The sequence below is a fragment of the Galleria mellonella genome, unplaced genomic scaffold, assembly GCF_026898425.1.
Source record: "Galleria mellonella isolate WM207_F2 unplaced genomic scaffold, CSIRO_AGI_GalMel_v1 utg87, whole genome shotgun sequence".
Lineage (NCBI taxonomy): Eukaryota > Metazoa > Arthropoda > Insecta > Lepidoptera > Pyralidae > Galleria > Galleria mellonella.
The window spans coordinates 2,478,677-2,504,421 of record NW_026442166.1 but is presented as its reverse complement, the minus strand read 5'-3'; the positions used below and the strand labels follow the sequence as shown (position 1 = coordinate 2,504,421).

Below are 25,745 nucleotides of genomic sequence, written 5' to 3'. Positions count from 1 at the left end.
CGTGATTAGGTAACTACGGTGGGGTAAATGTATACAACACTTATATATACCTATCTAGCTACCATGAATGGGGCTATTTTATGTCGCTCTATAGTTTTATGTCTTGACCTTTCCACTCGTCTCTACGAAAACACCAGTGGAAGCCATAACACGTCGGGTTCCTCTGACCCTTTTCTTAAATCGTCTGAATCGGGTAGATACAGTTACTTTTTATTTTGCTCACCGATTGCCCGTCCCTACGTGACGCCTTGTGTTTGATGACGGTCACATCGCGTCCTAAATGATTTTTACACGAGAACTTTCTTCGAAAAGTTCTGTGGAAAATAAATCAGTAATAATACAATTGCGAAATTTTGTAGTCTCCATTAATAACTATATATATTTATTTAATACGAAAATGGTAATTAAATAGTCCAATGCAACGACTATAATTAAAAAGTAATGAAGTTATTAAAAATGGATTTATCTAAGTAGTGTACAAATGTCATTTAGATTTACCAAAAAGTGTTTGTACAAAAGTCGTTTGCTTGAGCACCTTTGTCCCATTCCTATTTCAATCGTAAAATAATTGTGTTTGCATGATTGTGTTACAGTTTGAAGGGTGAGATATGACAGTGAATTTACAGGATACAGACGAATACTATCTGAGTCCTCAGGAATAGCAACGCAGAATATCATGGGCGAAACAGTATACTTTGTTATATCCATGGTACTGCTCATGTCTATAAGCGATGGTTGCCACTTTTCATCAGGTGGGCCGTCAGCTAGTTTTCCATTCTAAGTTAAATAAAAAAAAGGGTAAAGGGTGCTAATCAGCGTCATTTTCAGATTATATTTACACTGTCTTTATAATGTAACACTTTTTATATCATTCCCCATTTACATTATTTCAAATAATAATTATAATGTCTTTAAATCCAGGTATTTTGATGAAAAATATCTTTAATTTGAAATTGGTGAACATAATTTTTGTGTCAGGTTGTCAACATCCATCTTATTAATGTCAGCAATTAAAATAACTGGAGGGTTCCTTCCTTTCTATCTGTTGCGCTCTCTACAAGAGTGTGAAGTAATTTAAACAGGGAGTTGCCATTTGGTTGAACGTCTGAAGTTTCATAAAGATTAACTGTTTACAATCTATTTTAAGGTTCCGTACTGTAAAGGTATTAAGCTATCGTTATTACGCTATATCACTAGCACTATACTAGGTACTTAAAATTTGGTATTTGGTATTAAGTATTTTTAATAAATAATTATAAAAATATAAAATTATTTTCAGATTATTCCTGTATGAGACATATATAAAAATGGTTTTCATATATATTTTATACTTACTCAATAAAAAAAAAATACAGTTTTGGTGGGCATTTATAAACATTAACAGAATTAATTACATTAGATATTAACTGTCCGCTGTTAAACATAGGTCTCGCCCATAAGAGAAACTTTGCCAGTGGTTATCATGCTTGACTGGCAGATTGATAACCGTAATGACGATGTTTTAACAGGGATACTGCTGTCCATTATTCAGTCATTAAAAATAACAGTATACATACATAGAAAATATTAATGAAACATGAGGTGAAAAAGTAGGCGTAAAAAGGCGTATTTTTATTATTTCCGTAGTAGCTACGCAGTAAAAGTATAGGTAAAATGTAATAAAAAATGAATTTGTAATCGAATAACAGTAAATAAAATCGTATCAATTTGAAGAACGTGTGCATTTTTGATAATTGGATAGAAATTAAAAATGTCGTCTGACAACACTACGGCGTTCTGTCAAAATTGAAAATATTCAAAATATCAAAACAATAATAAAACTTGCAATACATAATGTACTTATTTTTAATCTGAAATTCGAGATATTATTATGGAATTACATTAAAAACGATAATTGTATTGTGGATGATTATCATATTTTTCAAATATGAATTGTGATTAAAGGTTTAATGGAATTTCAATTTGAACATGTTCCGGTTACGTCGACAGTTGATAGCGTTGTTTTTCGCATTTTTCCTCGACAAAGTGCGGTTACTAGACAATGGGTTGGCTCGAACACCTCCCATGGGGTGGATGTCGTGGGGCTATTACATGTGCGGCGATAAATGTGACGACAAACCGGAAAAATGCCTCGAGTATGTTTATAACCTCAAATATATTTGTTTACAAACAGTACAATCTATTCTGTTGACTTTTTTACATATTCGCCCCATCTTCAAATAGGGTAGGCAATGATTGTTTTACCGTACAGTCTAGTTCCATTTCTGTTCTATTCAAAATCAATTTTTATTTTATCACAACACTTGTTAATTCTTCTTGTTGTGGTAGAATTCTTGTTGTAGATTCAAATAAAAGTATATCCCAATTTAAGTTTTATAGAATTACTGTTTCTCATAGCTTTGGCTGCATAAATCAGTATATTAAGTATGCTATGTATTGTGATATGACCTACCTGTGTACAAGATCTCATTTATTTTTATTCAGAGTAGTGACAGTTTTTTTTTACAATTTTATAATATATTTTAATAATAAAATAATTGAACAAACAACTATACTATTCACATTATAAGCATTCATATTTAATATATTCACCTATTTTAGCATGATTGATTACATCCAAACCTCTACGAAATTCACATTTACAATATTCATAGGCTTTAGTGAATATAATCAACTCATATTAAATAATTTAAACCACAATATTAATTAAAATCTATTGATAATGAGAATGTTTGATTAATGTTTTCTCTGCCATATTTTTTTGTAATGGGTGATAATGGACTGGTAACCCCGCCTGTGCTATCGGGATACGCTGGAGGGGCACCAGTGAGGGATGATAGGTGAGCATGAAGCAGGTCAGTTGGCCTATCGTGACGAATTCAACAAGAATTGTTAACGATGGTTTCCAGAGGGAACCACCTGGAGGTCGACCTGATAAGGCATATTACTAGCAATGGGGCTGGCAAACTCCATTGCTAACAATCCCTTTCCCCCCTCTCTGCCATATTAATTAGGAGTATTGCTTTTATTTTTGAGAAATCATTATACTAATCTAAATGTATACCTAATTAAATTATATTCCACCAGTTATTTTTTTTTATTTTAAAACTAAACTACTGAATAAATTAAAAAAAAATCTATGTAACCAATCTATAAGTTCATCCTTTCGATTTAAAAAAAATCTAAATCTATTTACAACTGATGGAGTTATGAGGTAACAAACATTAAAAAACATGTAACTAAAATATGAACCTCTTTTTTTTAAGTTGGTATGAAGTTTTTTAAGTTGGTTTTTAAATTTGTAAAGAATTATTCTTGTAATCAAGAACTACTTATCCACAGCTTTCTCCATATGATTTTGGATTAAATAGATATAGAAATGACATATTTTGTGGTGTATTGTATGTTAAAATTCTTAAGAACAGAGGTGTTATACCTTCATACCCTATAATTATTATATATCATCTGTTTCAAATTGAGTTGTGCTAGCATAGCTATAGTCTATTTCGATTATTAGAACTTATGAAAAAGTAACCAATTGTTGTTGAAATTATCACAGAATTACTCTCTAAATTAAATTAATAACAAATTGATACATTGAATTAATTATTAGATATTTTATTCAAGTCAATTAATTATTTGTTTACATTTTCATTAAATTGAAACAGGCCATATATTACAACAGAAACACATGAAAATAAATGTTTTTTTTTTTTGCAATAAATGCGGTATACAAAGGGACATAAAAGTATGTAAAATACATAATGGCAGTATAGTATTATAATACATAAAGTACATAAGTGAAAGAACATACCCATATAGGCAACATTTAAATATAATGTTGCTAGTAAAATATTCGTTCTTTCTAGTGAACAGCTTATATTGTCAGTGGTGGACACATTCTACAAAGAAGGTTACCAAGAAGCGGGCTTTGAGTATATCATCATAGACGATTGTTGGTCAGAGAAAAAACGTGATGAATATGGAAGACTCGTTCCAGATAAAAAGAGGTTTCCAAGAGGGATGAAATTCATAGCTGATTATGTTGGTACATCTTTTAAATTACTTTATTGTGTTTCCTATGAGTAGCCTAATGTCTAGACAGACACAATGTATCCTGAATTGTCACTTAAACGATCAAGATATGTCAAAAATTTCAAACCACTGTTTATTCTTTATACTTTAATAGTAGTAATTTTATCCCCGTATTAATAATGTCAACAAAGCTTTTATAAATCAATTCTTGCGACTACTGCACCAAATTGGATACAGGTTTCACAGTGGTTTTTGAAAGTCTCAAAAAATTCAAATCTGATATAAATTTCATATCGATACGTAGTCTGTTTCTACTTTTTTTCTACTTCTGTAATCTATGTGTGCGAAGCGGCGGGCAAAAAGCTAGTTTTGAATAAAAATCTATTTTAATTGTCCGTTAAATTAGTTATTTTCACAGCATAATGTACATATCCGCCGTTATCCTTCCAGATCCACGCACGTGGCTTGAAATTTGGTATGTATACCAATATAGCTACCACAACATGCATGAGGTACCCAGGCTCGAGAGGCCACTTCAGCACCGACGCCAAGACCTTCGCCGAGTGGGGTGTGGACTATCTAAAGGTTGATGGGTGCTTCGTTGAAGAGGACTACCTCAATATAGGTTAGAGTTGGTGGCCATTTTGTATATACAGATTGTATTAAAAATCATAATATCCTTTTTAAACGACTTTCAAAAAGGAGGTTCCTAATTTCGCCATATTTTTCTGTGCACGTGTGCGTTTGTGCTAACAGCGTGAGCGTGTGTGCGTGTGTGTGTGTGCGTGTGTGTGTGTGTGCGTGTGTGTGTGTGCGTGTGTGTGTGTGCGTGTGTGTGTGTGCGTGTGCGTTTGTATGTTCGTGCGTGCGTACGGGCGAGCGTGCGTTCGTGCGTGGGTGCGTGCGTCCGTGCGTTTCTATATCTTATTTGTGTTATTAAAGACAGTTTAATATTTTTGACCTAACAATATAAACTATTTTTGTGTATTTTGACAAAATTCATATTGAACTATCTGCAAACAGTCTAGATCTATCCAGCCTAGACAAAGCACAAACGAATTTATTTATAGAATCATTACCGTTATCGTTAGCGAGCCCATGAGAAAAAACGAGATGACGGTATGCGCTTCCTTGTTCTATCTCATACAATCGTTGACCGAAGCGATTCTGTCGATGGATTTGTTTATAAACTATTTACAGTTGACGAAAACATTATGTTTTTGATACGTAGTTATCTAATTAGAGTTGGCAAAGAATAATTATGTTTATAAAACAATTTCAGCGTATATCAAATTGGGTCAGTATTTGAACGAAACTGGCAAACCGATGGTGTACTCGTGTAGTTGGCCTTACTATATAGAATACATACATAATAAGAAGGTAAATTATTATGATTAAATAAATAATTGTATTAGATAATATGTCTGTAGATGTGGGCTTGATGATTGTATATATAGATCTAGAAGGAGTGAGAGAAAGAAAGATTTAGTACGAGATTGTATAATGAATAATATTTACAGTAAATTATTCCAGATATAATAAGTCGCGATACAAAATATTGTTTGATAAAATTGCTAAGACAAGAAGATTGTCAAGAACGTCACTGTTAATTTTTCTGCAACTACGTAGGTTTTTTTTGATGGGTGAAAATGGTATGGTAGCCCACGCTAACGGGATACGCTGGCGGAGCACCAGTGAAGGGTGATAGATGAGAATGAAAACAGGCCAGTTAGCCCATCATGATGAATTCATCAGGAATTGACCATGATAGTTTCCAAGGAGAACCGCGAGGAGGTCGACCTGGTTGGGTATATTGCTAGCAATGGGATTCTCAGTCTCCATTACTAACAATCCCTTTCCCCTCAACCATCGTGGTTAATTTTAGTGAAATTCGTCACGATGGGCCAACTGACCTGCTTTCAACCTCACCTATCACCACTTACTGGTGCTCCGCCAGCATATACAGATGGCACAGGCGGGGTTACTAACATATTCCATTATCACCCACAAAAATGCATTTACTTTTAGTCCATAGCTTAGCACAGTGACTTAGTGGGTGTCACCGTGTATTCTGTGATGTCCATGGTACTCCTCATGCTCATGTCTATAGGCGATGGTTACCACTTTATATCAGGTGAGCCGTGAACTGGATTGCTATTAAGTTTAGCTTCGGCAACACGCATGTGACATAGTGTTTCAGGCATCCATATGCTACATGTGACATAGTGTTTCAGGCGTCCATACTACGTAGGTTTGAAAGAGATTGGTTGCCTACATGCCCACTTTTATAAATGCTATCTGCGCTATTGATATACGCTGGCAAATTACCGGTGGAGGATTAAGCTTTTTTTAATGGATGATAATGGAATGGTAACCCCGCTTGCGCTATCAATACGAGTATACACTGGCGGAACACCAGTGAGGGATGAAAGGTGAGAATGAAACGGGTCAGTTAGCCTATTGTGTCGAATTTAATAGTAAAGTCACTTAATATTAATAAAAGTTTTTTTTTTCTAAAGTAAGGGACTTTAATTTTAGTAAAAAGTTAATAGATTTTTTTTTCGCAGGCCGACTATGATTCAGTCGCCAGATACTGCAATTTATGGCGTAATTACCACGATGTGGTCCTCTCTTGGTCCGCTGTAAAGGCCATCATCGACCATTACGAGAAGGAATACCCCATCCTGGAGCAGTACCACGGTCCCGGACACTGGAATGACCCTGATATGGTAAATTTCAGAACAATTCATATGAAGTACTAGCTTTTGCCTGCGACTTCGTTCGCGGGACGGTAAGGAAATCCTGGAAACTTACATGTGTTATAATATAAAACTTTACACGTGTATCTAGTTTACGCAGTCCCTGCGGACAGAAAGTTCCGTGAACAAGTTTCCATGGAAGAAAATTAATATTATTACAAACATGAAATCGACAGTAATGCCAGGGGATACAAAATCAGGGCTAATCTAACAGGAAACCAATTAAAGTTACCTTGTTAAACCAAAGAAATTTATGTCTAAAAACGATTTTACAAACGCTTTCAAACATTCATTGGATTTCTATTGGGAATTTTATAATGTTACATCAAAAATTTAAGATGAAAGGAAAATTTTTAGAGTGTTTTTCGATGCAGTCGGCTATTACGTCAACGAGAAGTTACAAGTAAGGGACAATATGATAGGTCACGATGGGCCAGCCGACCTGCCTGTCCTATTGCTAGCAATGAGGTTACATTGCTAGCAATAGGGCAAACAGGTCGTCATCAGGTCGATCCCTACGCGGTTCCTCTGGAAACCATCGTAGTTAATTCCTGATGAATTCGCCATGATGGGCTGGCTGGCTTACATTAATCTTTACCTATTATCCTTCACTGGTGCTGTTCCAGCGTATACCGATAGCACAAGTGGGGCTACCACCCCGGGGGTAGTGCTAATATACCGGCGCGTCCCCCGAGTGGTAGGGTGAGCACGCCAGCCTATCTTGAGAGAGGAGACCTGCTCTTACCATCAGGGGGCGAGTCGCTGCTGTCGGAGATGTGGTGAGTGCGAAAGCGAACCCATCTTTCCGATATATGGCACCTCGAGGGTATATCGTCTGGTTTTTGGTGGGTACACTCCTACCTTACGGGGGATTCCCACAGTACCCATTCAACTCCCACAAGGTGTATGGGTCTGCATAAAGCATTTTCCAGGCGTTAAAGTGGGGCTACCATTTTAACTCCCATTAACTGTCCACTGCTGGACATAAGCCTCCAATTGGGGGGGTTTTGCCAGTGGTTGCCAAGCTTAGCAAGCGGGTTGGCAACTGCAGTTAGTGAGGGGATTGTTAGTAATGCGGACTACCAATTTCATTGTTAGTATCCTGTCACATGGTCGCTCCTGGAAACCATCGTGCTGAGTTCCAGGTGTATTCATCACACCATTGTGATACTACTAGCCTCTACTTCTTTCTTTCTCACCTATCATCCCTCACTGGTGTCCCGCCAGTTAGCCAGCCAGCGTATACCGTTAGTGCAGGCGGGTTTTTTTTTTGATGGGTGAAAATGGTATGGTAACCCCGCCTGCGCTAGCGGGATACGCTGGCGAAGCACCTGTGAAGGGTGATAGATGAGAATGAAAACAGGCCAGTTAGCCCATCATGATGAATTCATCTGGAATTAACCATGATAGTTTCCAGGAAGAACCGCGAGGAGGTCGACCTGGTTGGGTATATTGCTAGCAATAGGATTCTCAGTCTCCATTACTAACAATCCCTTTCCCCCCGCGCAGGCGGGGTTACCATTCCATCATCATCCATTAAGAAAAATTGCAGTTAGTCTTTGGTAATGTTTTAAGAAGGACGCTGCTACATCCATCGACCAATAAATACACTTAATCGCCTCTTACGACACCCACGGAAAGGAACGGTTGGTCCTTTCTATACTAGGACCACATGGCTTTCGATCAATCTATTATCATACATTAAAAAATACCTTTACCGCTAATATTTTTTTCTTATTTGCAGCTGATATTCGGCACAGGAACACTGTCAAACAGCCAAAGTCGAGTGCACTTGGCCGTATACGCCATGTGGTCGGCGCCTCTTTTACTGAGCTGTGATATGACTAAAGTCAGACCATACGAAAAGAAGTTACTACAGAACATGGAGTTAATGGCTATAGCGAAAGACCCTTTGGGGCTGATGGCCAGGCCCTATAAGGTATGAGTACTTCAAGTTCATTATTGTTACAAAGTTGTATATTTTGATGGATGATAATGGAGTGGTAACCCCGCCTGCGCGGGGGGAAAGGGATTGTTAGTAATGGAGACTGAGAATCCCATTGCGAGCAATATACCCAACCAGGTCGACCTCCTCGCGGTTCTTCCTGGAAACTATCATGGTTAATTCCTGATGTATTCATCATGATGTGCTAACTGGCCTGTTTTCATTCTCATCTATCACCCTTCACTGGTGCTCCGCCAGCGTATCCCGTTAGCGCAGGCGGGGTTACTATACCTTTTTCACCCATAAAAAAAACCCCTAGGAGTAGGCTTTTGTTCAGCAGTGGACAGTTAACAGCTGATATGCTGATGGAACATCTAAAAACAGCTGTAAAAATGTACGAATTTATTTCTCTTTCAGTTGGCGAACTCTGTAACTTTATGGGTGAAACGCCACCTGCCGATGAAGGGTGATATGTATCATTCCTTCTCTTTCGCGTTCGTTAACGTGCACGAAGAGAGTCGCGCCGTCTCTTTCACGCCGCGTCGTTATGGGCTCAATTCGACAGACGGTTATACGATTATGGTGAGTTTCGTTCAAATTAAGAGCGATCATACTTTAGCTTAACGTATTGTGGCAATGTTTAAAGATATTTGTATTATATTATATTTTAACATTATATTTTATATATCTATCTAGTTGTGTGTATTTGTCAATTTAAAAAAAAAAACATTTTTCAAATTTTCTGATTGATTATTTAAAAAGTATTCTGTTAGCGAATGTTAATGCTATTATAAACATTGCACCTACTTCTTTTCCATTTTTTTTTATGTAACTTAGAAAGGCAATCAAGCTGACGGCCCACCTGATGGAAAGTGGTAACCGTCGCCTATAGACATGAGCAGTACCATGGACATAACAGAGTATACTGTTACGCCCACCATACCCCCCATGCGTTACCATTCCAGAGTCAGGTGTTATTCCTCTGTACTCTGTAAATTCACTGCCATGTCTCACCCTTCAAGCCGAAACACAGCCATGCGAACAGAACTGTTTTACAGTAAAAACACGAATGGAACAGAGGTTCCCAAACGACTTTTGTACAAAGTCTCCCTCTGGTACCTACTTTATTTAGGCTTCGTATTTTTCAATAACCATTTTTATCATAAAATCCAAATATTTCAGTAATAGCTTTATTAGAATACTTGCTTTTACCCGCAACTTTGTCCGCGTGACCGGTATTAGTTCATTGACCGGGATTAAAAGTATCCTATATCGTTCTCCATCCCATGTATGTGTATACCAAATTTCATAATGATTGGTTAAGCCGTTAAGGCGGTATTAGGTAACAAACAAACAAACTTACTTTCACATTTATAATATTAAAGATTATTGTATGTTCTTAAGCTCTACATAATAATTTGGAATTTATTAGTAAATGTTTTTACACGATAAAAGAATTTGTAAGTCTGAATGGTAGATTAGACTAAGAATGCACTCTATGTAATAATATTAATAATATGACATGTACAATTTTAATGCTTTATAACCTATAATATCGAATATTTTTAAATGTTGACATAATTAACTAATTCAATGTAACAATTAATATGTATTTACAATAATTATTTGGACATACGTAATTGATATTTTTTTACTTTAAAATGTTAGCCACTAAAAACTAACTAACATGTGCTAAGACAAAATTTGCATTCCTTTAGATAAGGCGAAATGTGTAGCTCGGTTACCATTTAAGATCTTTGTACCACATGTCGAGCAAATAAATTATTATTATTATTATTATAATTAATAATTAAAAACTATTAGAAAAAATTTGAAGCAAAACATAAAGTAGTAATATAGTAACACAGGGGGCAAACGAGCATGCGGCTCTCCTGATGATAAGTGACTACCGCCGCCCATGATCACCTAAAACACCGACGGCATTGCAGGTGTGCTGCCGGCTTTTTAAAAAGGAATATGCTCTTTTCTTGAAGATTATGATGTCGTATCGGTTCGGAAATAGTGCTGCTGAAAGTTGATTCCAAATAGTGGTTGTGTGTGGAAGAAAGTGCTTTGAAAAACTTATGTCACTTTTAGTACTTTTTTTTTTCAGGATGTATTCACCAAAGACTTCATAAGGAATGTCACGCTGAATGATAGTATAGACGTCGAATTGCCACCTGAAGGTAAGTGGTACGCTCACATCAACTATGTTTTTTTATGGGTAAAAATTGAATGGTAACCCCACATGTTCTATGGGCTTACGCTGGCAGGTCACCAGTAAGAGATAATAGGTCAGGATCGAAACAAGTAAGGTAACCCATCGTGATGAATTCAAGAATCTACCACGATAGTGGCCGTGTCCACCCCAGAATAAGGAGCTGAGTTTTCAGCTATAAGTAAAGACAGGTAGAAGAGTGCATATGCTACTATTTCAAGCCCCCCCCCCCCCCCCAAATTATGCCAATGGTGAGAGATGATAAGTGACGATAAAAGCAAAAAGACTATCATGAAATGTTTTTCGAAATTTCGTTGCTGAACGAAACAAAAATTTGATGTTAAAGTTACATAATGCATGCTGTTTAAGAATATTAAAAATGTTAAAATATCTCTGTATTATAGTAGATTTTATAACGAACGAAATATTAAGCTCCATTTATTGCATCGATTTCCAGGCCAGTCCCTATTATAATTTTTTTTGTTCCATCATTCAAATTTAAAACATCATACCATAGACAGTCTTTAGGAATGTTCAATGATCTTCTGTTATATCCATGGTGCTGTTTATGCCTTTATGCAACAGTTACCACTTTCCATCAGGTTGGCCGTCAGCTTGTTCGTTATTTAAGTTGCAAAAAAAATTGCTATCATATTAAATTGTGAAAGTGTACAATACGGTGCCGCTGTGGTAAATTATTATGTTCGATACCTCCATCGGAACCATAAAATGTAATGTCCATTCCCATAAAAGACCTATTTACTTTATCTAAGATAGTTTACGGAGGTCTCGAACGCTTTTAAATTTTTCTTTATTTTCTATTTTTAGGGCTCCGCAATAATTGTATCTGGCAATTTTTTTTTGTTGATCTAGAATCTACACTTCTACATCTACACTAATATTATAAAGAGGAAAGATTTGTATTTTTGTGTGTATGTTTGTAATGAATAAACTCAAAAACTACTTTGCCGATTGTAAAAATTCTTTCACCATTAGAAAGCTACATTCACCCTGAGTAACATAGGCTATATTTATTGCTAGAAAAGATTAGAGATCCTTACTAAAACTTTAGTAACGTAACTCAAGGTGTAAAAAAATGCTATAAAATATCTTTCGTCGCGTGCGCTGCGGAAACTATTGGTGACAGAACAAAAGTATGTTTTACAATATTGAAGAAAATATCAATAACTATAAAAAACTTCACGATACTGTATGTCCAACTATTATCGTTGTGTCACAATAACCACTTTTTAAAATGTTGTAAAAATGTCCATCCGTGCGAAGCCGGAACGGGCCGCTAGTTTATTTATATACCAGATTTCATTAAAATCCATTCACTCATTTGAACGTGATTGCGTAACAAAAATCCAAATGCAATTTTAATTTTGATTTATATCAGTAATAAGAAATTATTCGTCTAAAGCATTAATTTAAAATAAATACTTTATTTGTGCGAGTCTAACCTCTGACATCTGACAACACGAAACTCAAACCACAGACAAAATAAATTCATCGATAAATTGATTTCAGTTTCAAACAAACCGCAAAACCATGAAAGTCAGATGTAGGTCAGTAATTTAAACTATGTAATACTAGCTTTTATCCCCGACTTCGGCTGCGTGACCGGGATATGTTTACTGACCGGAATAAAAAGTAGCCTATAGCCTTTTCCATTCCATATATACACGTATATATGGAATTTCATAGTGATTGATTAAGCCATTAAGGCGCTTTATTTTTTTATGCAACTCAGAATGGCAAACAAGCTGGAAGCCTATCTTTTTTTTTACAACACAGGGGGCAACGAGCATGCGGCTCACCTGATGGTAAGTGACTACCGCCGCCATCTGATGGAAAATGGTAACCGTTGCCTTTAGACTTGAACAGTACCAGAGTATACTGTGTCGCCCATGATACCTCGCATGAGAACTAAGGTGTAGTGACTCTGTACTATGTAATTTCACTGTCACATCTTGTAACAAACGCCCTTTCACGTTTATAATATTAGTAAAGATTATAAAAAGGGTACATTGTTTTTTTGTTTGAAATAGACAAATTTTAGACACCCTATTGATTACAAAAATTCTTTCAATTATAGAAAGGTGAAATGGGCTGTATTTTATCTACCAACTTCAAAAATGGCGTAGGTTCTCTATTCGATTGTATTTTTTAAACCTATACTATGACTATACTTATCTATACTTGTAATAAATCTGTAGAGAGGTCAATTCTGTACAAGAAATATATTTCCAAAATAATTATCAGGGGGTGGTGATTAGTGATCGAGACTGATGCCAAAAATGCAATCAATAAAATTTTTGTCTGTCTGTCTGTATGTTCGTTATAGAAACAAAAACTACTCGACGGATTTTAACGAAACTTGGTACAATTATTCTTCATACTCCTGGGCAGGTTATAGTATACTTTTCATAACGCTACGATCAATAGGAGCAGAGCAGTGAAGGGAAATGTTAAAAATGTCAACCGTGCGATGCCGGAACGGGCCGTTATTATATAAATAAATATAAATCAAAAACACAAATTTTGCTCTAATTAAAGTTAGGGGGGTTTGGGAACATTTTTTTTTATACCACAAAGGTGGAACGGGGAACGGGTGGCCTGTTCTATGCCGGGACCACACGGCAGTATTGTATATTAGATATATATTACACGATACAGAGGAATAACACCTGAGTTCTCAGGAATGGCAATACATGGGGAGTATCATGGGTGAAACAGTATACTCTGTTATGTCCGTGGTACTGCTCATGTCTATAGGCGACGGTTACCACTTCCCATCAGGTGGGCCGTTAGCTTGTCTACCATTCTAAGTTGTATAAATATAAATATATATAATGTTATTATATGGTAATTTTCTATATAAACTTAATAGCAGTTACGATTTTCTTGGCAAGGCTTATTTCAAAGATAAAACTCTATAAATATCTACTTATATTTATTTCATATAATTCTGTAAAGTACACGGTACAGCAAGTCACGCGATTTTAAAAGGTTGTTGCCGTCTTAAAATGCTAGATGCAATGCATTTTGCTATGGAAAATTTATTTTACATTGCACTCCATTTGTCGATAGATACTCTTTATTGTTTCCTCCATAAGATTACAATAGTAAACTTATTATAAATGTAAACAATTACAAGAAATGATCACAATGGGAAAACAATGGGCGACCTTATCGCTAATGGAATGGTAACCCTACCCACGCTATCGGTATACACCGGCGAGCCCTTAGTGCAGGATGATAGGTTAGGATGAAGCAGCTCAGTTAGCCCATTGTGACGAATTCAACAAGAATTGTTCACGATCGTTTCTAGAGGAAACCACGTGGAGGTCGACCTGATAAGGCATATTGCTAGCAATGGGGCTGGCAAACTCCATTGCTAACAATCCCTTTCCCCCCGGAGAGGAGCATAATAAATAGTTTGATCGGAGAGACGATGAAAATTCTTTTATTTTTAAATGCATATATACCTATATACAATAATATTTTACCAGAGGGAGACTTTGTACAAAAGTCGATTGCTTGGATACCTCTGTCTTATTCGTGTTTCAACCGTGAAGCAGTTGTGTTTGCATGGCTGTGTTTCGGTTTGAAGGGTGGGATATGGCGTGAATTTACTGGGTACAGAGGAATAACATCTGAGTCCTCAGGAATGGCAACGCATGGGGGGTATCATGGGCGAACAGTATACTCTGTTATGTCCATGTTACTGCTCATGTCTATAGGCGACGGTTACCACTTTCCATCAGGTGGGCCGTCAGCTTGTTTGCCATTCTAAGTTGCATTACACATATATACTTGCGCATTTTGAAAAACTCCACTGTTTATGAATAATTAATAAAATATATTTTGTTTGTTTCAGATGTGATTTTATATACACTTTTCCCGTTATAGTGCTATTTATGAATAAGTATTTGATAATATGACAGTATCAATTGTTAACCTTCCTAATCTCCCATAAGGGGAGGTTTTGCCAGTGCATAAGTTGTAGTTGTTTGGACGAAATAAGTAACAACCAACTTGATTATATTATTGATTTTCATATAATGAGAGAATGACAGCAAAAATGAATGTGAGAAGTAAACGTCGCTGTCATGTCTGTATGTCCAGTGCGAAAGATAGAAAGAGGTGAAATATCTATGTACAATTAAATTAACCTACTTGATGGAGAAGAAGGTAATGATGTTGACAAGTGGCTATGAGATGAATATTTACAATATTTATTTACAGACGCCACAAAGTATTTATTTGTACTTAATTATTGTTTAACCTTGGCCGTGTGGTCCCGGCATAGACTAGGCCACGCCTTCCTTACCTGTTAGTGTCGTAAAACTAAGCGAGGGCAAGGGACAGCAGCGTCCCTCTTAAAACATCTCCAAAGCCTAACTGCGCTTGCCAATCCGCCTGCCAACCGTGGCAAGTACTGGCCCAAAGAGGCTTATAAGGCAGTGAACAGTTGAAGGCTGGTATGATGATGATGTGATTGTTTGACCGAATGCGTCAATTACTGCTCAAGCCTTTACAATTGTGATATTAGTGAAGTAATAATATGCATTACTAGTTATTTATCCTCTAATTCGAACATGTGAATTTCAGAAGTAGGCAATCAATGGAATAACTTCTAAATATAGTGCTTTATATTATTCCTAAATTCGTGTATAATATAGTATATATCATATATGTGTAAGTATATTTGTAATTTATATATATTTACTCGTTTATATATGTAATTTTAGTATGTATGTATATCAATAATTAGTAGTACCGCATTCGAGTATTCCGACACTTGCCTATGGTTGACTGGGAGAGAATGCTTTTAGCATTAAGTACGCCATGTACACATATTTGTACTAATGAATAAATAAATAAATAAATAGCGTATTAAGGTAAAGTGTCCACCAAATTTAATTTAGTCTTTCATGAGCACGACGATGGCATAGATAAAGCATATACCAGATTTAAATTCAGAAACGCAACAGTGAAAACAGTATCCATTTTGGTGCAGTACATTTTAACATACTACAATCTATTGTTTTATGTAAACAGTAATTTGTAATACATTATTGTTTTACAAATTATTAACAATTATTGTTTTTGTTTGAAATACCTCTAACTATCCCCATTAGGCATTATAATCCTAAGCTTCTTTATTTTATAAGTAAAATAAATAATTATAAATTAATTGCGTTGTATTATTTTAGTTAATAATTAGCGGTCGTGTTCTATCGACCCGTGCCTTAACGTTATTGACCCATTCCATGTGTCATTCGAATGTCAATCTTACTCGTAAAGAAATACTGATAAAATTCGCATGCTTATTATCGTTGCCCTAAATCAAGCGTATTTCAAATGTGAATATTATTAAATTTGATATTTTATTGTTATTACCGACCGTTTGGTGCCATTTAATGGGAGAGACGCCCACAGATAAAATATAATGCTACATATGTTTTTGTTTAGTGATGCAGAATTTTTTTATAAAAACACGTATGTTCTTATATTATACTAGCTGACCCCGTAAACGTTGTTTTACCACTTATTGCGAAATATAAAAATCGCAATTAAAATACAGGACTTGATCGTAAAACGATGAAAATTTAAAGTTGTATGTATTTTTCAATGCTAAATCATAATAAAATAAAAATGAAAAAAAAATATTTTAGGGAGGGTCACCCTTATCATTGACGGGTATGAAAAATAGATGTTGGTTGATTCTCAGACCTACCCAATATGCACACAATATTTCATAAAAATCGGTAAAGCCGTTTCGGAGGAGTTTGATAACAAACACCGTGACACGAGAATTTTATATATAAGATTATATTAAATTTATTATTTAAAACAAATGACATGATTGTGGTATTAATTGTAGCCTATGGAAAGTAACAGCACCACGGATAGCACAGAATAGGTACACTGTGACGCCTATCATCATCATCTCAGCCATTATATAATATATAAGGACCGGTCTTAAGCCACTTGCATCAAATGACTCCCTGCAATGCATGATGTCCATATTATCTTCAAAATATACAAGGAGATAAAGGAGGGAGAGAAAAATTACAAGAAAAATAAACCTATTTCTTGTGTTTTATGTCTGATATTATGTTTTTTATGCCACTGAGCTGGCAAATAAGCTTCACTTGATGGTAGTGCAAGCAAGGGTCACTTGATGGTAAGTGGTTCCCATGACATTACGCGTGCATTGCCTACCCTTTAGAAACCTCTACCCCTTTTTTAAGAATCCCTTAATGTAGCCTCTGTAGTTACGTGTGATAATAGTAACCCATACTGTGATATTAGTATACGCTATGAAGGGTGGGATATGGCATGAATTTACAGAGTACAGAGGAATAACACCTGAGTCCTCAGGAATGGCAACGCATGGGGGGTATCATGGGTGAAACAGTATACTCTGTTATGTCCATGGTACTGCTCATGTCTATAGGCGACGGTTACCACTTTCCATCAGGTGGGCCGTCAGCTTGTTTGCCATTCTAAGTTGTATAAAAAAAAAACGCTGACTGGGTACCAGTAACACCAGGTAGCAGTAATAGGTCAATCAGATCAGTTGGCCCATCGTGAGAATATCATCAAGAATTATCCACGATGTTTTCCTGTGGGGATACGTGATGGTTGACCTGACAGCGTATATACAATACACAATATAAATATAATATACACATAAGAAATGCACATATAATACATAAACCATATATATATATATATATATATATATTGCTAGCAATCTGCTATTCTTCATTACTAACATTCCTTGTACCCTCATCTCTTGTGTTATTCCTCTAGACAATAGTGTTTTTTTAATAGGTGAAATTTTTTTTAATGATAAACCCGCCTGCGCTATCGGTATACACAAGTGAGTGATGATAGGTGAGGATTAAAGCAGGTCAATTAGCCCATCCTGACGAATGTACTGAATTACGAATGACTAGAATTAACCACGATAATTTCCAAGGGGAACCGCGTAGTCGACCTGATAAAGTATATTGCTAACAGTGTGGCAGAGTGGGAGGGAAGGGATTGTTAATAATGGGGTCTAATTGACCCATTGCTAGCAATACACCCTATCAGGTCGACCTCCACGCGGTTCCTCCTGAAAACTATCGTGGTTAATTCTAGTGGAATTCGTCACGATGGGCTAACTGACTTGTTTTTGTTTTCATCCTTCACTAGTGCCCCGCCAGCGTATACCGATAGCGCGGGCGGAGTTACCATTCCATTATCACCTATAGAAAAAAAACTGTGGCATTTAGACCCCATTACTAACAATCCTTCCCCCTCCCCCTCCCCAGTACTGTGGTTTTACACTTTCGTAACCGTTTAATTAAATTAAGAGCGGTACCCACAACACAAAGCAAGTTTAAACCTACCAGCACAGCACTACTGTTACTTTTGTTAAATCAAATAAGCATTTTAGTCACGTGACGCCTCTGTCACGTCCCACATACGTTTTTACGCTCACAATGGCTTGAATAAAAATTAGAAAATTATAAACAAGTGCTACAGTGATATTATGAAAGAAAGAAAAAAGATAGGTAAGGTTTTTTTTATCCTCGTATTACGAGTGGCAAATAAGTATTTCTACAGCCGATGGAGTTCAAATAGTATTTATTACAATTAATAATTATCTATTAAGTATAATAAAAGAATATAAGAAATATTTTTTATGCAACTTAGAATGGCAAACAAGCTAACGGCCCACCTGATGACCACGCGTAGACATAAGCAGCACCATGGGCATAACAGAGTATACTGTTTCGCCCATGATACCCCCCATGCATTGCCATTCCTGAGGACAAACCGAAACACAGCCATGCAAACGCACCTGCTTCACGGTAGAAACACAAATGGGACAGAGGTAGTCAAGCAAACGACTTGTGTACAGTTTCCCTCTGGTAAAATATACTAAAATAGCCGCGTAGATCCCGGATAGAATAGGCCACCCCTTCCTTTACCGTGGGAGAGGGCGACTTAATGAGCTTATGGTGAAGGGATGGGCAGCAGCTTGAAACATCACCAAAAGCCAAACTGCAGTTGCCATCCCGCTTGCACAGTAAAAAGAACATGTAATATTGCCTCACTTGATTTCACATTCACATGTGAATTCAGGGTAAATATACCTACCTCTGTAACCCACATATACATTCAGGGAGTCGGTGGGTGCAGGTGACTCAGGACCGTTCGTTATGGTAGTGTATGGAGAAGGCCTATGTTCAGCCATGGACAAATAATGGCTAATATAATAATGACATTTAGGGAAAATTTATTTTCTACTTTAACCCACATATGGATCCAGGTGGTCTACCATGAAATGAAATTCCGAAATTTCGGGCTCCATTTCGTGTTTTTGTTCGTATCAAAATCAACCCAGTAAATGGAGCTTAACATTTCGTTCATCATAAATCCTATTCTAATAGTCCAAAGGAACGATCTTTTAATATTTTTAATAATTTTAAACAACATGTATTATGTAATTTTAACATCAAATTTTTGTTTCGTTCGTCCCCGAAATTTCGGAAAATACTTCATGGTAGGCCCTTAGGATCTTCCATTTTTAACTCACAAATGGATCAGTGGATAATTTTCTCTTCTTTAGGTGACTGTGATATTTTGACATGATTTTTAACGACCTGAATGATACCTCGCGTACAATGATGGTGTTATATGACTTAGTGTGATAATATATAAGTGGTATTACATTTATTATTATTACATAAACATACAATATTATGTCTTCAAATCAATTTCAGTTACCTTTAAATTCTTTTGTTCACCTTATCGATATATTAATATTATATTTAGTTGACGATTAATTACAAACTAAATTAATTTCCTACACGTAGGCATCGCCTAACCACAAAGACAAATGAATTGTAATATAAATTGTGAACGAACGATCATTCCACTAATAGTCAGTGAATTACGAACCGTTCAGTTCATAATGAAGGTGTTAGTTCTTAGTTTAATGGTCGCTGCAATCCTGGTCAAGGATGGCAGTGGATTAGATCTATTTGGTGGGTTAACTAATACATTATCAAATACAGCACAAAAGTTCTTCCAAGGAGACGCACCTAACCGTCAGCCAGATGTCTGCAATCAGGACGTTTATAAACGCTTTCAACTGGCTTTACATGAGTTTTACACGAAACTCAACCTTTTAATCTCAGAAAATAATAGTCACTATGTATTCTCCCCATTGTCTGTGTGGCTTTCGATTATGACTCTTGCCGAAGGCTGTGATCCGGTATACCAGAAAGAACTCTTCGCTGTTCTAAATCTTCCCGAGCAGAAATGTCTCCGCGAGCAGTATTACAACTTTGGTTTGAAACAATTACCTAAAACTGGGGACGACGTCGAAATTGTAAGCAAGAACCTTTTCGTACTCGATGAATATACAAAAGTGGAGCCGAATTGGGCAAAATTCGCGGACGGCAGTTTCCTCGAATTGGCTTTCTCCCCGATCAAAAGTGATCCGAACTTTGCCGCTGAGAATTTACGCCAGCTACTAAAGTTTCATTCGACGCCTATTCTGAACGGTAACTCTGCACTTTTCAATTCTATTGATTTTCAATTTCTCTGGAGGTACACTTTCGCCGAAAGTGAGATTCAAAGCAATGCACCGTTCTACAACGACGCAGGCAAAGAGATCGGAAGGGTTGATCTCATGAGAATGAAGAGGCGGGTGAGGTTAGCTCATTTGCCACATTTGAACGCTAAAGTTCTCGAATTACCCGTCGGACATAATGGCCGATACAAGATGATCATCGTGATGAACGATGATTTGGGACTCTTCAGAAGCTTTATCGGTAGACTACTTACCAAATATTTATACGAAATCTTAGAGAGTTTGAAGGAGAGTATTGTTCCATTAGAGGTAGCGATACCTCGTTTTGATATTAATTTCGAGTTCGATGCGCGGATTGCTCTCGAAAATATGGGAATTAAGGAATTATGGAGCAATCCCAGCGTTACTAGGTAAGTACGAGCATTTTTATTTATTTCTTTATAGGATTCCATATCCAAAATAATGAAGGTAATTAGGAACTAATGGTTTCTTCCATTCACAACGGTGTGAAACTGTTAATGAGAAAATGAATGCTTAATTATACTAAAAATGACACAATGATTAAGATTTTAAGGTAATTAAATAAATTATTTAGGAATGATAACGCATCAGAGGTAACACGAACGTTATAATGTATTCTGCGAGATCTATGGTATTCATGTGTATATGCAACTCAGGAACGAGCGTTCCTTATGGCAGTTACCACAGGGAAATTTTCCAGTAGTTGCCACGTTTGGCAGGCGGATTGGCAACTGTAGTTTGGTTTATGGAGATGTTTTAAGAGGGACACTGTTGCCCATTCCTCAATCATTAAGTTGCCTTAGTCGCCTCTTACGACACCCACGGGAAATAAGGTGTGGCCCATTCTACGTCGGGACTATTTGACAATGTATATATATATATATATATATATATATATATATATATATATATATATATATATATATATATATATATATATATATATATATATATATATATTTATATATTAAAATAACTTTAATGATCAAAAGAAAATATGGTACAAAAAGTGAACTTAATGCTAGTAACATTCTCTACCAATCAACCGTCGGAATTAATTAAAATTGGAATATAAATAGGGTTTTTTAAGGGTGAAAATGGCATGGTAATCCCGCCTGCACTATCGGTATACCTTGGGGGGTACCAGTGAGAGGTGATAGGTGAGGATGAAAAGGCAAATCAGTTAGCCCATCGTGACGAATTCAACGATAAATTAGTCACTATAGTTTCCAGGGGGAACCGCGTGGAGGTCGACCTGATAGGGTATATTTTATATGACAGCATTAGGAACCAACCTCCCCATTACTGACAATCCGTTTCTCCGGATATTAATGGTTAAAAATCTTCATTTGCAGTTACATATCACAACCGCCAGCTTTACCAGGAAGCTACCATCAACGGGTGCTGCTGAAGGTGGGCAACCAGGGTTTAGAAGATTCTGTGGATCGTACCCCAAACACGATTATCGGTGGCATGATAAATGTGGTATCCAATGTAGGAACCGGCGCTGCTTCGGTGATTGGAAGGGAATTTATCGCAAATAAACCGTTTGGCTTCATGTTATTGGATGGGGAGAGCAGCAGTTGTATATTCGCTGGGGCTTATACTGGGCCGACCGTTGTGTAATACTTTCCTATTGAGATACATTATACAAATATATATAATATGCAGGATAAAATTTAGACGATTTTAGTACTTTGTTCATTCTACTTCAACTATGTAATCCTAGTATTTATTGACACTTATTTGTTTTCTGTTAGAGAGATTTTTTATCTTTATTTATTTAGGGACTTTTGACCTTTTAAGCACGTCAGTCCCATCGTACCTTAATCAATTTTAGGCATTATTGGATATATTATATATATATATATATATATATATATATATATATATATATATATATATATATATATATATATAATAACAGATACCTCACGCAAAATCAAATAACATGAACTAAAGGAATGTCATGAAAAAAAATAGCTTCGTTACTTATGCTCAGATGTAGGCCTCAATGCAGGTAGATCTTAAAAACTACATCCAAACATATCATACACCAGGCTCACATCATCGGTCGAGGAGTCTGCTAGAATGGCATGAAACATTCTTATATTTATTAACATTTAAGAGCCGTTAAACTCATTAAATACAAGACAAAGTTTGTGTAAGAAAAATTTCTCTCTCTCTCTCTCTGTGTGTGTGTGTGTGTGTCATGATTTTTATTTGGATTTTCTATACAAATAAAGGTAAATACCGGTCTTTGGTATTAAGTACAATCTCTAATCTATTGATTCTTTGATGTGACTATTTTTTTTTCTTTTTTTTACACGTTTAAAAATACAATCTACACCAATATAAAGAGGAAAGATTTGTATTTTTGTGTGTATGTATGTTTGTAATGAATATACTCAAAAACTACTTTGCCTATTTCAAAAATTCTTCCACCATTAGAAAGCTACATTCACCTTGAGTAACATAGGCTATATTTATTGCTAGAAAAGATTAGGAATCCTTACTAAAACTTTAGTAAGGATTCCTAATCGTAGTAACGTAGTAACGTAACTCAAGGTGTAAAAAAATGCTATAAAATATCTTTCGTCGCGTGCGCTGCGGAAACTATTGGTGATAGAACAAAAGTATATATGTCCAACTGTTATTGTTATGTCACAATAACCACTTTTTAAAATGTTATAGAAATGTCCACCCGTGCGAAACCGGGACGGGCCGCTATTAATTTATAAAATTAAGTGTACTCACAACAAGTTATAATATAAATAGAAGATAGCATAAAGGTTGGTCTATAATTAAATAGACAGCACGAGACACGTCTTGAATACTCGCCTTTGCAAAGGCGGCTAATTACGTTCCAGGCTAGGGTTGCCAACCGTCCAGTTCTTTTAGAACTTGTTCTGGTTTTTGGAATGTCCTAAGGTGTCCAAGATAGTTTTTAAGCAGCGTCCTCACTGTTTAATATATCCTGATAAGGGCATATGTTTTAAAATTCACGCACGTTTAATAATTTTCTAATAATCTTCTAAAAAGTTCGAATAATTTTAATTTAAATAAAATATTATTATTATTATAATTACTTAGATTTTATGTGATCTATTTTCAGTATATATTATTTAATTATTGCTACTCAAGGTTGCGTCGTGTCTTTAAACTAAATTATCCTGGTTTTTCCAACTTCAAATGCTTGTTTTTTATTTTAGGATTGGCAACCCTATTTTAGACTAAAATCTTTTCATCTGAGTGCAGTTAAATTGTGTTTATAATTAATTATATTTACTTAATTAACTAGACTTGATCTTAACAGTCTATTAGATGCTATAAATAGGTACAGACATAATGAAAAGACCGCATCTGCAGTTAGTCGGGTGGTTTTTATTTATTTATTTATTATACACTTTATTGCACCAAGTAAAAAAAAAATAACAATACATACATACATACATATCTGTCATACCTATCTCCATTAGGGTAAGCAGAAACAATGGAACGCCAAATGCTTCGATTCAAACAAACCTCTTTCGCTTCTTCCACATTCATCAATCTTTTCGTACACGCTCGCCGGTTACGCCGGCCACTTTTAATTTGGCCCTTCTTCAGCACGTCGCCTATTTGGTCGACATACGTCCGTCTATATATTAATAAGACGTGATACAAAAGGCGGCCTTATCGCTATGCAATCTCTTCCAGACAACCTTTGGGTAAAGGACATTGAGAAAAAGAGGAAGGGTAGGTGGCGCACTATTATATAAATCGTCGTTGATCCCTAAAATGTGGTTGAGCTAAATGATGACTAGCTAGACTAGCATCCGTCATACTCGCGAACAGTTGTTGTTTGTGGGACGTAGTCTGCTTGTGCTTACTACTTCTCGCTAAATAACAACTTTTCTATTTTATAATTCTTATTTTAAAATTCCTAAGCCAGCGTTAGAGAGGAGGGGAAGGGATTAATGATAATACAGACTACCAGGTCCTTGACAGGTAAGACAGACTGACAGGATAGCCATTGCTAGCAAAATATCCTGTCAGGTGGACCTCCACAGATTCCCCCCTGGAAACCATCATGCTGAATTCCAAGTGTATTATTCATCACGATGGGCTAACTGGCCTACCTATAATCTTTCACTGGTGCCCAGTATATACCGACAGCGCAGGTGGAGTTGCCATTTCATTTATTATTTATAAAAAAAAAAAACAAAAATTAAAAACACATACCACTTATTTAAAAGGCAGGTTATACAAATTCTATTATAATTCATCTAATGTGATTTTTAATGGCCCAGTAATCACACAAGATGGGTCTATCTTCGAACACACTGTGCAGACTGTGCGGGGAGAAATCGGAATCCATGGAACACTTTTTTTTTATACAACTTAGAATGGCAAACAAGCTGACGACCCACCTGATGGAAGTGGTAACCGTCGCCTATAGACATGAGCAGTGCCATGGACATAACAGAGTATACTGTTTCGCCCATGATACAATGCGTTGCCATTCCTGAGGACTTAGGTGTTATTCCTCTGTACCCAATAAATTCACGCCATATCCCACCCTTCAAACCGAAATACAGCCATGCAAACACAACTGCTTCACGGTAGAAACACGAATGGGACAGAGGTACCCAAGCAATCGACTTTTGTACAAAGTCTCCCTCTGGTAAACTTGAAGTGCAACTACGATTCGTTGGCAAGTATGCGTGTGAGTCTACTGGGAACGGCTTATCCAGAACCAGGGGACTACAGATATCTTAAACCGCGGGATATCATTAGGGTAACGCATAGGATCTATGAAATGATGGCATAAGTCAGGGGGAAGCACAAAAGATCCATATGGGACGACGTGCATCGGCTTAGCTGACCCCATATGCGAAAAATAAGATAATCATAGAGTTTAAAATCTAACATAATAATGCTATGTGGTCACCCATCCAAAATTGCTTTACCTTATTGATACCGGTTTAAGACTGAAACTACATTGTTAGTGCCTGTTTTCTATTCCTATTTTAGCTTATCTAATTTATTTAAAGAATCGATCAAAAATATACTATGCGGTCACCCATCCAAAATTGCTTTACCTTTTTGATACCGGTTCAAGGCTGAAACTACATTGTTAGTGCTTGTTTTCTATTACTATTTCAGCTTATCTAGTTT

The 25,745-nt window shown here is 36.2% G+C and overlaps 1 protein-coding gene across 1 annotated transcript; it reads left to right on the top strand.

Annotated features, from left to right (window-relative positions):
* Positions 1-1,778: 1,778 nt before the first annotated feature.
* Positions 1,779-22,414, top strand: LOC113513446 (uncharacterized). The gene is made up of 10 exons (XM_052902119.1): positions 1,779-2,135; positions 3,870-4,044; positions 4,486-4,660; positions 5,318-5,415; positions 6,603-6,764; positions 8,539-8,733; positions 9,157-9,321; positions 10,853-10,925; positions 20,044-20,974; positions 21,941-22,414. The coding sequence occupies exons 1-10, from the start codon at positions 1,969-1,971 to the stop codon at positions 22,209-22,211; spliced, it is 2,412 nt and encodes an 803-aa protein (XP_052758079.1). The 5' UTR covers positions 1,779-1,968; the 3' UTR covers positions 22,212-22,414.
* The last annotated feature ends 3,331 nt before the right edge of the window (positions 22,415-25,745 follow it).